We start from the raw sequence: 12,932 nt of genomic DNA on the forward strand, positions 1-12,932 counted from the left end.
GTCCACTTTCTGAACATACTTATAAATGATGTGACGTACAACTCGTGAAGCACGATGTTGCACAAATATTAAATATTATTGAAACCTACTCCCACCTCATAATTAATGCAAACAAATGATCTATTATGTGATCATTCATATGTTAATTTCATTTGATCAAGTTATATGTAGACCAATCAAATTTTCTTGTCAAATGTCAAGTAACTCTATATATATTTATACGTAAAGGGATGTGCAAATTCTAAATATTTTATAAATTTTAAACTATAATCTGGATCCTTAAAAAATGTTAATAGATGATAAAATAGTAGCAACAGAAAATGTAAATACGGTGTCAACAGTTGATGTTATGTTGATATTGTGTTGGCATTTTCTTTTACTGTTATTTTATCATCTGTTGATATTTTTTAATGGTTCAGATCATAATTTGAAATTTGTACAATATACGAGTTTGTATTTTATCACTACCGTACATAAAATTAGAAAAACATGAGAACTCCAATAATCTATCTTAACGGGATTAATTATTTTTGGTATCTAGATCAATTATAATAATAATATTATTCACGTGTTATTTCCTGTAATAAATATTATTGTCCTTAATTAATTATCGTTAGTCAAAAATTGTTCCCCCGTCATTATCACTACCGTCTACCTATAATATATTTCGTAAAAAGCAATAATTTAATCATCCACAATGTTGCAACTCGTTTAATGTCGTGTTCCATAAAACGTCAAGGATTTTATGGTTTAATTTATGAAATTAGTTTATTTTATTTCCATTTCCACCTAACAACACTAGGCTTATTCTTTTATCCGTTTCCTATTTTTAATTTTAATTTTTTTTTGCTTTAATCATCACATTAAAAATATGGTTGCTCTAGTTTGGATTGAGAATCAAGTTTTAATCGTTGCATCAGTTGTTGGATGTCGGCAAAATATTGCTTAAAGCTTTGGAATAGTCGAATAAATTACTGAAATTATATATGGATCGTAATCATATTAAAAAGATGAAATATCTGCGAAAATATTTTGCTTTGATTAATCTGAATATGCAATATTCACATTGGTTTTATAATATTACAATTACAATTACAACATTATTTAACAGCTGAAAAACTTTATTTAAAAATATTAAAATACAATACTACTAGTATTCAGATTGATAGATTAGATGTGACGTAATATTATGTTTTGTTTAATATGATTAATTCGACCTAATACTTACTTTAGAAAAAATTACATAACATTAGTCCATAGTCATACCTTATTATAAGTATTTAATTTTTTTTATAACGGCAAAGTATTCAAACTATCCATAAATATCGAGCCACACATATAAATAAAAAAGTAAAGACACTTAAAACAACAAGATTACGAGACAATCTGATTAAAGAACAACACTTGTCGATACTAAGAAAAAGTAAGAAAAGACGTCTAATATAGCTAACAAAAATCCAACGAGCAGAAGAAGTCTCCGCTAACAAACAATTCTCATCGGCAAATGAGATTCACGACCCTTAATATAGCATCAGGCTCGCCATTTAGACAAAAATAATACTAAGGTACAACTCAAATCTCGGATAATCTCACGCCAATTACTAGCACCTGGAATATGTATATAGTTATCAACAATTAAACCTAAAAAATTTACAACATTTATATTTAGGATTTTGACGAATCTCACGGGAGATTTAGTAGGTGTGTATATATTTATGAATTATGATAGTGGATATATCTAAAATTCCCAATAGCCTACATATGTAGTGCTAAGGCATGAGTTGCCCGAAAAGAGAAGATAGTAGGTAGTGAGATCAGAAAACGATGTCGTATTGTGGACGTGGAATGCCCGGCAATCTCCTCGTGCCTGCTATTGCCCACCTCTATCCAAGCACTTTCCTCACATTACACGTTATTTCATTTTTCTCATTATTTCCTATTCTTTTCTCAACTGGATCACCGGAAGAGCCGGTATCCATCTGGCCTTCCGATTTTAGATGTTGGTTTCTTGAATTAAGGGCTTGGAAAGAGAATTGTTTTGTGGATTGGTCGAATTTATAGTGTTGATTATGGTTTTGCAACAAACTAAAAGGTTAGGTATGTTTTTGAAAGTGGTATTGGAATTGCAAATCGAGTTTAAGAGAGTAATTTAATTTGCAATTAATCCTAACATTGGAAAAAGTATAACCTGATTACATATTGATATGTTAATCTCATCTGACATTTTCTCAAACATGATCAAAGGTTTATTTGTGCACATTTTGGAAGTGAGAATAAATTTTTATAATTGCAATAAATTGAATTTATAAATTAATTATTCAGAATAGGAGTCCTATTTGGTTATAACACGAGTTTTAAGAAATATAAAGAAAAGTAGATTGAATACGTTAGTGAAATGTGGATCCCACATATATATATTGATTTTATAATAGAATGTGAGTGGAATGTAAGGTCTACCTAGTAAAAGTGAAATAAGACTCTTACGGTGAGAACGAACTGAAATAGCAAAACAAGACTCTTATTGTGGGATGGAGAGAGTATTATCATACATTTTACTCTTAACCCATGTAACACATTATATTCCTCACCTCATTTCATTCATTAGGGCATTCACAATGGGTGGGGCGGACTATAGCCCGCCCTATGCACCGCCGCATCAACATTTTATCCTCCAACCCCTCCACCTGCAATGGGGCGGGCTATAGCATTTTACTTCTAATTTGTATTTATATAAATTGTGGATGGCCTTATACACGCGTACCATCTCATTTCGTTGATAAAAAGAATCTTATATGAAATCGTCACCGTTAAATGAGTCGAGATTCAAAACTAAATTTACTAGAATTATTTCACATGCTAATAATAGCCAATACTAAAACAAAAAGAAATACTATCACTAAGAGCACTCCCAATGCTCTCCCTAAAAACTCTCTTATTTCTCCCTAACTCCTGCCACATCAGCGCCACATCAGCACCAAAATTTATCCCCAGTTTTTAGCCAACTTTTAGCCAACTGCTCCAATGGTTTCTCCCTTATTTCTCCCTTATTTCTCCCTAACTCAACATTTCATTTTTACATCATCATTTTTAATATTATTTAATTTTCCCTACAAATGTGTTTAATAAATAGATTTATAAATGAACAATTCGTCGTTGTATTAATCATTGGAAAATATAATACAACGAGAAAAAAAAAACTACAAATAAAAAACCATAAAAAACAAGGATTTAAAAAACTAAGAGGGAGGAGCGCCCGGCGAGAGGTCCATCTTGATCTTCATATTTTGGATGGTCGACCAGAGGGACTGCTTCTCTTCTGGGGTTCCGCCGCCGGTGAAGTACAACGTGTACAACTGCGCCAGAGTGGCGGCATTGGAAGAGAACGTGGCTTGTTGTAAGAACGGGGATTCCGACTGGGCATCTGACGATATGCCCTTCCCCTTCCGCCTCCCCTTCGCCTTCTTCGCTCCCACAGGGCGCTCGTGCGGACCATCCTCAGACAAGTCGATGGGGATCGCGCTGCCCTCACTCTCCGCACCGCTAAGTCGCGAGCGCACCGATTTCCCGTGCAGCGCGCTGTGCATCTCCGTCCGGAATTTGGGGAGATCCTTCAGCCTATCATAGATTTTCCAATACTTGAAGCCCTTCGACAAGAACTGGCCACTATACATCCGGATGGCCTCATCTCGGACCATGTGCTCGTTCTGGCCACTCGTCATGTTCGTCATCAAGTTAGAATATATACCGTTGAAATGGGCGCAGTCCCTCATGAGGCGCTCCCAATGCCGGCGGATCGCCTCACTGCCATGGTCCTTCATCGAGGCAGTCTTGTTGGTCGTGTACTTCTCCGTAACCTGCGCCCAGAACATGATCTCAGTCCGGTAGTTGCTGCGCACTGGGTCTTGAGTCGTGTCCGCCCAGCAGTTGGCTATCAGCTCGGACTCTTCGAGAGTGTAAGTAGTCCTTGTCCGCTTCGGCTTCTCATCGGAAGCCGTATCAGTCGCAGCCGTCGACGCCGGCGCCTTCCCCTTCCCGCTCCTGGAAGGCGGCTCGGCGGGCGTTTCTTCCACCTCGTAGTCGTCCGTGCTGAGTGTCGGATCCGTTGTGTACGTCGCGGCCTGAGATTCTTCGTCGCCTGGGGTTGATCCAGGGGTGTCGAACAACGATGTGACTATCTGGGGGCGATACACATCGTCGGCTGGAGAGGGCATGCTGAGGGCAGACTGGAAGTACGGTCTGCGTGGCGTAGGAGTCTGCAATGGGGACGGACCCGCATATGGATATTGGCCGGGAGGAGAACCCATCGACAACAACGAGCTCATCCACTGCTCATTTGCTTCATCAATGTTGGGAATTTGCGAACTCGACTCTTTGCCCTTACCCTTACTTTTTCGAGAATTTTTCCTACTAGAGCTCATAATTTTGAAGATTGAAGATTGAGATAAGAGATTGAAAAATTGAGAGAATTGTGTGTGATGAATGGAGGAGGAAGAGGAAGTATTTATAGTGGTGGAATTATAGATATAGCCGTTTAAAAAAAAAAAAAAAAAAATATCGCCGAATCGCGCCACAGTTGGCGGCGATGATTCGGCAATGTTTCGGCGATGGATCGCCGGTTGGCGTTAATTCGGGAGGAATAACGCCGAGAATTCGCCGAAATCGTCCCATTGGCCGGCGAAAACTCGGCGATTTTCGACGAAAAATCGCCGAATTTAACGCCGAGCCCATTGGGAGTGCTCTAAATCAAAGATCCATAGTAAAACCATCATTGTACTCAAATCCTAAATCCTCATTTTGGAGTTAGGTAAGCCACGAGCCACAAACTTTGGGTCAACAAAATTACTACACAAACCGGCAAACACCGGTAAATTACCAAATATATTTATTAAATACAATTTCCTCTCTCCATCTCTCATGGTTAGTTGGTTGGTTTGCCTCTATAAATTAAACCTCACCCACAATGATCTCTTTTTCCTCTCTTCTCCAATTTTTCCACCCTCTCTCTCTCCGCCGCCGGCCGCCTCTCCCGCCGGATTATTGCTCCTATTTAATTCCCTTCCATTTCTCCACATATATATCTCCAAGGTAAGTTCTCTCTCTTGATCCCTCACCAGAGAGATTTAGATCTACTTCATCCTTCACTAATTGTTGACCTGTTTCAGCTACCCTTTCCCAAACCCATCTTTCATTTCCACTTCTTTTTCGATTTTCTCAAAATTTCAGCTGTTTTTCAGTGGATCTCGTCTCCAATTTCTGTAATGTGGCTTCTCTCTTTCTTGATTTTGCAAAAATATCCAATCATTACACATTTTCAGTTCATATTTTGCAAAAAAGATTCAATCTTTACACATTTTCAGTTCATATTAATATATATTGCCGTCTCTTTCAGTGTCCCGGGATTTGGGGGGACAGTCAGAGTAGTAAAGATGCAATTTTTCTTAATTCTTAATTACTAATCTTATTTTCGAAAATATTTTTCTTGCTTTTTTATAGTGTTATATTCTTGATTTCTTGCCAATTTTCCAAATTTAAATTGTAATTTCATTTCTATGTTACTTGCTAGTTTTATTTATTTTGTGGATAAGGATGTGGATTAGATGGAAATATGGATAAGAATTTTGGTTATATGGAAATAAATCTTCTTGTTAATTCTGATTTATACATTTCTTGCATAAGATCGTATTTCTTTTGGTAATTAGTTAATTTCTTGTGCCTTACTCATTTTATTGGATCCTATTTATTCTTTCATTGCTTGTGGAGTTTGATATTTTCGATTGAATTTAATCCTTTTCTGCATTATTTTATTCTGATTTAGACAATATATTTCTTGATAGACATATTATATATAGAGATAATAATATATTACTATGCATACTCTATGTGAGCATCATTCTACGTTTAATGTTAATTGTATTGTTTTGTTTTATACTCCATATGATAATTGTTGTGTAAATGTTTAGTATTGTGTCCTTGTGTTTTTATGTACTCATTTTTCACTGATGGTTAGTAATTCTTGGTGATACAGAGGGTAGCATTTGTGTCGGGAAGTCGTAAAAGATTATGGATTGTGTCAAGGTTCTTCTTGATGGTGGAAAGGGGGGAGTGGAGTCGGGACTCAAGAACGTGAGCTCCCACTGCTCGTTATCCGAGATGGATGATTATGATCTCTCGAAGCTACTTGAGAGGCCTAGATTGAACATTGAGAGGCAGAGGTCGTTCGATGAGAGGTCACTGAGCGAACTATCAGTTGGTCTGTCTCGAGGTCTGGATCACTACGAGAGTGCATACTCCCCGGGGCGGTCAGCGTTGGACACCCCTGCCTCGTCTGCTAGGAACTCGTTCGAGCCACATCCAATGGTTGCTGATGCTTGGGAAGCCCTCAGGCGCTCGTTGGTGCACTTTCGCGGCCAGCCAGTTGGCACCATTGCTGCTTATGATCACGCTTCCGAGGAGGTCTTGAATTACGATCAGGTGCTGAGATTTGAACATCTTTGCTGCTTAACCATTACTATCTTTTTTTTATATGTAATTGTGGGTTGCTGCAGGTGTTTGTTCGGGATTTTGTGCCGAGTGCGTTGGCCTTCTTGATGAACGGGGAGCCGGATATAGTGAAGAACTTCTTGTTAAAGACTCTTCAACTTCAAGGATGGGAGAAGAGAATCGACCGGTTCAAGCTTGGCGAGGGCGCTATGCCGGCTAGTTTCAAAGTGCTTCACGACCCTGTTCGGAAAACTGACACGATTGTGGCAGATTTCGGTGAAAGTGCTATTGGAAGAGTGGCTCCGATTGATTCTGGATTCTGGTGGATCATTCTACTCCGTGCATACACAAAGTCGACTGGAGACCTCTCTCTGGCCGAGACACCCGAGTGCCAGAAGGGGATGAGGCTTATCCTGGCACTGTGTTTGTCCGAAGGCTTTGACACGTTCCCGACATTGCTGTGTGCTGACGGTTGCTCGATGATTGATCGTAGAATGGTGAGATATCTTACAACTCCCTTGCTATAGACGAAATCCAGCGTGCTTGTTTGTGATCTATATTCATGCTTATCAATTTCAAATCTTGAATTTTGGCAGGGAATCTATGGCTACCCGATCGAGATCCAATCGCTCTTCTTTATGGCGCTGAGAGCTGCTCTAGCCATGTTGAAGCACGACGCGGAAGGCAAGGAGTTCATCGAGAGAATAGTGAAGCGTCTCCACGCCTTGAGTTACCACATGAGGAGTTACTTCTGGCTCGATTTTCAACAATTGAACGATATATACCGGTACAAAACCGAGGAATACTCTCACACTGCTGTCAACAAGTTCAACGTGATCCCTGATTCAATCCCCGACTGGGTGTTCGACTTCATGCCAACGCGCGGTGGTTACTTCATCGGAAATGTTAGCCCCGCGAGGATGGATTTTAGATGGTTTGCTCTCGGCAATTGTGTTGCCATATTGTCCTCCCTTGCCACCCCTGAGCAAGCTTCCGCTATCATGGACCTCTTCGAGGAGAGATGGGAGGAGCTCGTCGGAGAGATGCCCTTGAAGATATCTTATCCAGCTATTGAGAGCCACGAGTGGCGGATTGTGACCGGATGTGATCCAAAGAATACGAGATGGAGCTATCATAACGGAGGTTCTTGGCCAGGTTAGTCGACGTTTCTTGGATCTCTTGCAATCCATGCCTTATATCCCTTTATTAGTTAAAAAGATCGATATTGGTACGCCTCTAACTACGTTGTTTGCACTAGCTTATAGAAATGTTTCCCGCGTAGAGGCATTTATAACATTTTGCGATCTTTTGCTAACACCAAGAGCGTGACAGGAGTAGATTAGCAAATTGAAACGAGAACTCGAGCAATTTCTTTGTTTTCAACGCAAGAATTAGTCGTTTGAACAACCTTCGTTATATAGATATCCCGAGTCGAAAGCAGACTATGGTTTGTTCTCCCTACCATTTGTCTACTTTCGAGCCGATAAGGAAAAAAGGGTGATTTGTAGTAGTAATATTATTGGTGTTTGTTAGTGTTTGGACCCGAATTTTATCCCGTCGTACAATAGTCTAACACGAGACTCTCCCTGTCCGGATCGATCCACTAAACACTCTTAGATGTTTCGCTAAACTCTTTAATTTGCATATTTGGAGCAGTGCTTCTATGGTTGCTAACAGCCGCGTGCATCAAAACCGGACGCCCACAAATTGCGAGACGAGCAATCGACCTTGCAGAGAGCCGCTTGCTGAAGGACAGCTGGCCCGAGTACTACGACGGGAAGCTAGGGAGATACATTGGGAAGCAAGCAAGAAAATACCAGACATGGTCCATTGCCGGATACCTCGTGGCAAAGATGATGCTTGAGGATCCCTCGCACTTGGGCATGATCTCGCTCGAAGAGGACAAGCAGATGAAGCCCGTGCTCAAGAGATCCTCGTCGTGGACCTGCTGATCGAAGGGTGCAGCTCGTTCGGGTTCAAGTTAGAGAGACGAGAGGCGCCGTTTTGCTTCGTTGAAATCGGAACTATGATTCTTTGGCGATTTCTCTTCCTTATTTGTAGGTTTGGTTTCATGATTTGGGTGTAAATTAGTGTCTAGCAAGACTTTTAATCACTTCCCTTGATTTTCCAAATAAAAGAAGACAATTTGATTTATCTGTGCTTTGTGTTATTGAAAAAAGGTTTGTTGTTTTTGCATTTGATGTATTTGATTTCCAATTTTGAATGCTTTTATGGTCTATTTTTGAGTTTCTTGATTTATTCACAAAAATTATTTATTTTGTTTTACATATCTCACTTTCATGTTTCACTAATTTTATTGTGACATCCACATATCCAAAGATTCGTACCAATCTTAGATGGGACTATTAATGACGACGGATGGAATTGAATAGAGTTTGAATTTAATTTATTTAACATAGTCAAACAAGATTCATGAATTTATTCGAATTTAATTGAGTCAAAACTAGGTGTGTGAATGTAAATGATAAAGGTAAAAATCGATATATTCTATAAAAATAAATCTATTTTTTATGAAGAATATCAATGGGTTAGTTGATTGTAAAATTAAAGTTGTCATACTTTCAAGTTTCAATGTTGGGCAGCACTCAATGTAGTCAAATATTAGTAATTGGAAATGTAATAATCTAATTAGATAGTCAAACTAAAAGAATAAATATGAACATGAAGAAATAATGCCTTTTCATGACATGTAACAATTGAATTAAATATGAAGTTTTTTCTTTTTCCTCTTTCTTAATCTAACGACTGTAGAGTTACAACGTTAAACAGTATCCCATCAAATATATAGATTTCGACCGTATTTGAATTTACTCTACAAGACAATTAAATCATTTAATAGTTAAAACACACAAAAAAAAATTGATAGAACACAGAATGCGGAAATAAAATTAAATATGACGCCCACCTCAAAATAAAATAAAAATAATCGGGACACCAAAGATTTTTATGTAATAAAATAAATAAGAAAAATTAAAAATAAAAATAAAAGTGGGAGTTAGGTGGGGTTAGGGGTAGGGATGAGATGTTGATTTTGTTGCAATGTGTTTGGCTGAGTTGTCCAACCTTAGCTTTTTGCCAGAAAGAAATGGACTCATTTATTCAATCTTATGATTTGTCACCTTCATTGGTCCATCTTCATCTCTCTCATTTGAACTAGAATACACACATCACTTTCCAATTCAATTTTTTCATATCTACTTGTTGATTTTTGATAGATTTATATTTATTGGCATAACTTGCACTTCTCTATCTTTCTATTCCTCCGTCCGTATTCCTCCGTCCGCGAATAATAGTCTCATTTTTTTCATTTTAGTTCGTCCGCAAGTAAGACTTCTGATTCAGTTTTACCATAAATGGTAATAGAGTTCCACATTCCACTAACTCATTTTACTTACATTTCATTTCATTTTACAAATGGAACTCATTCCACACACTTTTCTTAACATTTATTAAAAACTGTGCTACTAAGAAATGAGAATTCTAATAGCGGATGGAGGGAGTATATCATTTGAGTTTGAAGCCATATTTTATATGGAGTACCATTTGATATACCCCCTCCGTCCCCCATTAATTGTTCACTTTGGATCCGACACGGGTTAAAATAAATGTAAAAAGAAGTGGGTTAAAAAATTAGTGGAATATGAGACCCACTTTTATTTATTAATTTTATAGTAAAATATGAGTGAAATAATTAGTGAAATTTGAGACCTACTTACCAGTTACCATTTGTGGTAAAAGTGAAAGTGGACAATTAATAGGGAACAAACGACAATGGTAAATAATTAATGGGGACGAAGAAGTATATGACAAATTAGTCTTCGAATAAATGAGTTAACTTTCTATCACCAAATTGAATATTATATCGAAGATTTGGAGTTGTTTATGAAAAATGCCGAGAGTTGAGGGTTTTTGTATATATAGATAAAAGTTCGAAATATTTTATGAAAAATGCAGAAAAATTAAGGGTTTGTTAATGGAAAATTAAAGCGAAGGACATTTTATAGCACTATTAATCATTAACAAAATTCCAGAAAACCTTATTGTATATTGTGAGTATAACAAATTAACAATGTAGAAAGGTATACATCTTTACAAAAAAGGGTGGGTATATATGTATATATATACACAACAAACTAATACTATTAATTATTGTATACTTTATTAAGTTTTTTAATAAAATTTAATTTTTTATTTCCATAATGATTGTGACCATATATGCCAATATCCTAACAATTGTCGTCTAATAGTGAGAGCAATTTTATTTTGTTATAATAACAAAAATTAGAGCAATCATAGTAGCATATTGAAAAGCAAGCATATCGGATTGGTCATTATCACATCTTTTAATATACATTACTTAATGAATGAACATAGAAAATCAGTCATCCTAATCTACTAAGTACTACATTTGTTGGATTAAAAAATATATAAATGAAAGCAACAAAAGCTAGACAAAGACTTTAGCCTAAACTTTGGGTTGAGAATGTCTCCTAATCTTCATAATTTTTCCTAGTCTATTTTCTAACCTTTCACTCCTTCGAATATCATTAGCTGCCTTCTCATCATATAATTATTAACATGATAATCGCATCACTTTTGTATTATCAGAAAAGAAACACGACAAAGTATTTCTAATCACACAAACTAATTTTGAAAGTATATTTAGCAAATTAGTATCTAAACACAAAATATTGTACTACTACTACTACTGTTTGTAGTAATCTTTGCGGGTTACTATCATTATTTGCTCTTATAATCCTCTACTTTAGTTGATATTCGAACTTCATTCAAAATTGTTGGAAAAATACATCTCCTTGATCTTTGTGGACTTGATCTTCGATTTTATGACAACCAAGAGAGCCCTTTGCTTTATGAATTAAATGTTGGGCTTGGCTGACTTGAATTTTAAATTTTACTATAACATTGATATGAAGAGCATTTGTAACTAAACATAAGCCTTAATTGACTTGAGATTTATCATATTTGCAGAGAAAAAATTCCATGGACTAGACATACCAAGGTGAAAATATTATGTGGTATGTCCTACCACTAATATTAATATATAGACAAATGGAAATTTGGGGAGGGCCCACTTTCAGCTGTGAGATTACGTGTTCACTCCGTTAAAGGAACAAAATTTTTAATATAAAAATTATAATTCTCATATGGAAATTATAAATTACTCCCGTAACTATATACACACCCATGCATACTATATATACACAATAGTATCTCTCTATGATTTATATCTCCTATCGTCATTTAGTCGATTAAAAGAATTCTTTCATTCTTTTATATCTTTTCTTATAATCCTCCGTAGGGAGTGATCAATTGCTAACTAATTAACAATTCCAAATTAAGACTAAATCTTAGTTATTAGATTAGAAGATCTAGTGGTTGAAATAATGACACATGGATTATATTTTTAATTATGAAAATTAATAAATAAAATTAGAGGGTATTAATGTCAATTTTCTCTCATTAAAATCATCTTAAAACTTTAAATTTACGTAACTCTCTCGATTTAAATTATTTTTTCCCAAAAAATATATCAAATTAAAGATAATTTTATAAGGATTCCAACGAGATCTCAATTGCATATGTTCCGACGACGTTCGAATGATGAAATTTGATATTTTTTATTTTAGTTTTCGTAAATGTTGATAACCAGATTTTTATCAATAAATAGATCAAAATATCTCAATAAAACCATGTAAAAATCTCAATAAATAAATATGTGTTGATATTTTCTTGTACTAGTGTTGATATTCTTATGTCATATTGTCAATATTTGTAATACACTATGTTGATATAAAAAAACATTCACGAAAATTATCATATGATAACATAATGACGATATTATCCTTTTGTTGATATTTTGTCTACTATTTATTGAGATTCGTAAGATTTAATCTCATCCATTCATTTTAAAATCTAAGGATGGAGATTTGGTCTTGATTTTGGATTAGGGTGCTATAAGCATTAGAATATGACCCACACACTATATATTTATTTATCTAAAATTCTAAATATTCTTTTAAACTTCATTACATAACCATGTATATTGTATGAACTAAAATTTAATCTTCTTGATCAAGAAAAATTTAGCACTATTATTAATTGAATGGTCTTTTATCTTTGTTTTCATTATTTTATATTTTTTCTTTATAATATAATTTTAAATAGTCTGCTAAAATTTTATCTTTTTGTTTTATGATCGATCTTTTCTACTCATCATAATGCAAATTTTAATAGCATAAAAAGATGATTGTAAATTTTTAATATAAATCTAATACTATAAATTGTAGAATTTTAATTGTATAAGTTCATATTGAATTTTACATCATTTTAATGCATATTCACGTGAACCGTGATTACACTCTATTATGTGTTTATATATATACATATATTATACGTGGGATGTATTCATA

General features: G+C 35.6%; 1 protein-coding gene across 3 annotated transcripts; it reads left to right on the forward strand.

The window, feature by feature from the left end:
* The first annotated feature begins 4,936 nt into the window (after nucleotides 1-4,936).
* On the forward strand, nucleotides 4,937-8,634 carry LOC125205549 (putative alkaline/neutral invertase D). 3 transcript variants are annotated; one of them, XM_048104567.2, is made up of 5 exons: nucleotides 4,937-5,085; nucleotides 6,026-6,471; nucleotides 6,546-6,977; nucleotides 7,077-7,635; nucleotides 8,137-8,634. In XM_048104567.2, the coding sequence occupies exons 2-5, from the start codon at nucleotides 6,061-6,063 to the stop codon at nucleotides 8,430-8,432; spliced, it is 1,698 nt and encodes a 565-aa protein (XP_047960524.1). In that variant the 5' UTR covers nucleotides 4,937-5,085; nucleotides 6,026-6,060; the 3' UTR covers nucleotides 8,433-8,634. The 3 variants fall into 3 exon arrangements, with proteins under 3 accessions (XP_047960524.1, XP_047960525.1, XP_088917086.1); XM_048104568.2 differs by lacking the exon at nucleotides 4,937-5,085 and adding an exon at nucleotides 5,102-5,255; XM_089060960.1 differs by lacking the exon at nucleotides 4,937-5,085 and adding an exon at nucleotides 5,346-5,691.
* The last annotated feature ends 4,298 nt before the right edge of the window (nucleotides 8,635-12,932 follow it).

The sequence above is a fragment of the Salvia hispanica genome, chromosome 6, assembly GCF_029641045.1.
Source record: "Salvia hispanica isolate PSC_SH4W2 chromosome 6, Shi_PSC_v1, whole genome shotgun sequence".
NCBI classification, from domain to species: Eukaryota; Viridiplantae; Streptophyta; class Magnoliopsida; order Lamiales; family Lamiaceae; genus Salvia; species Salvia hispanica.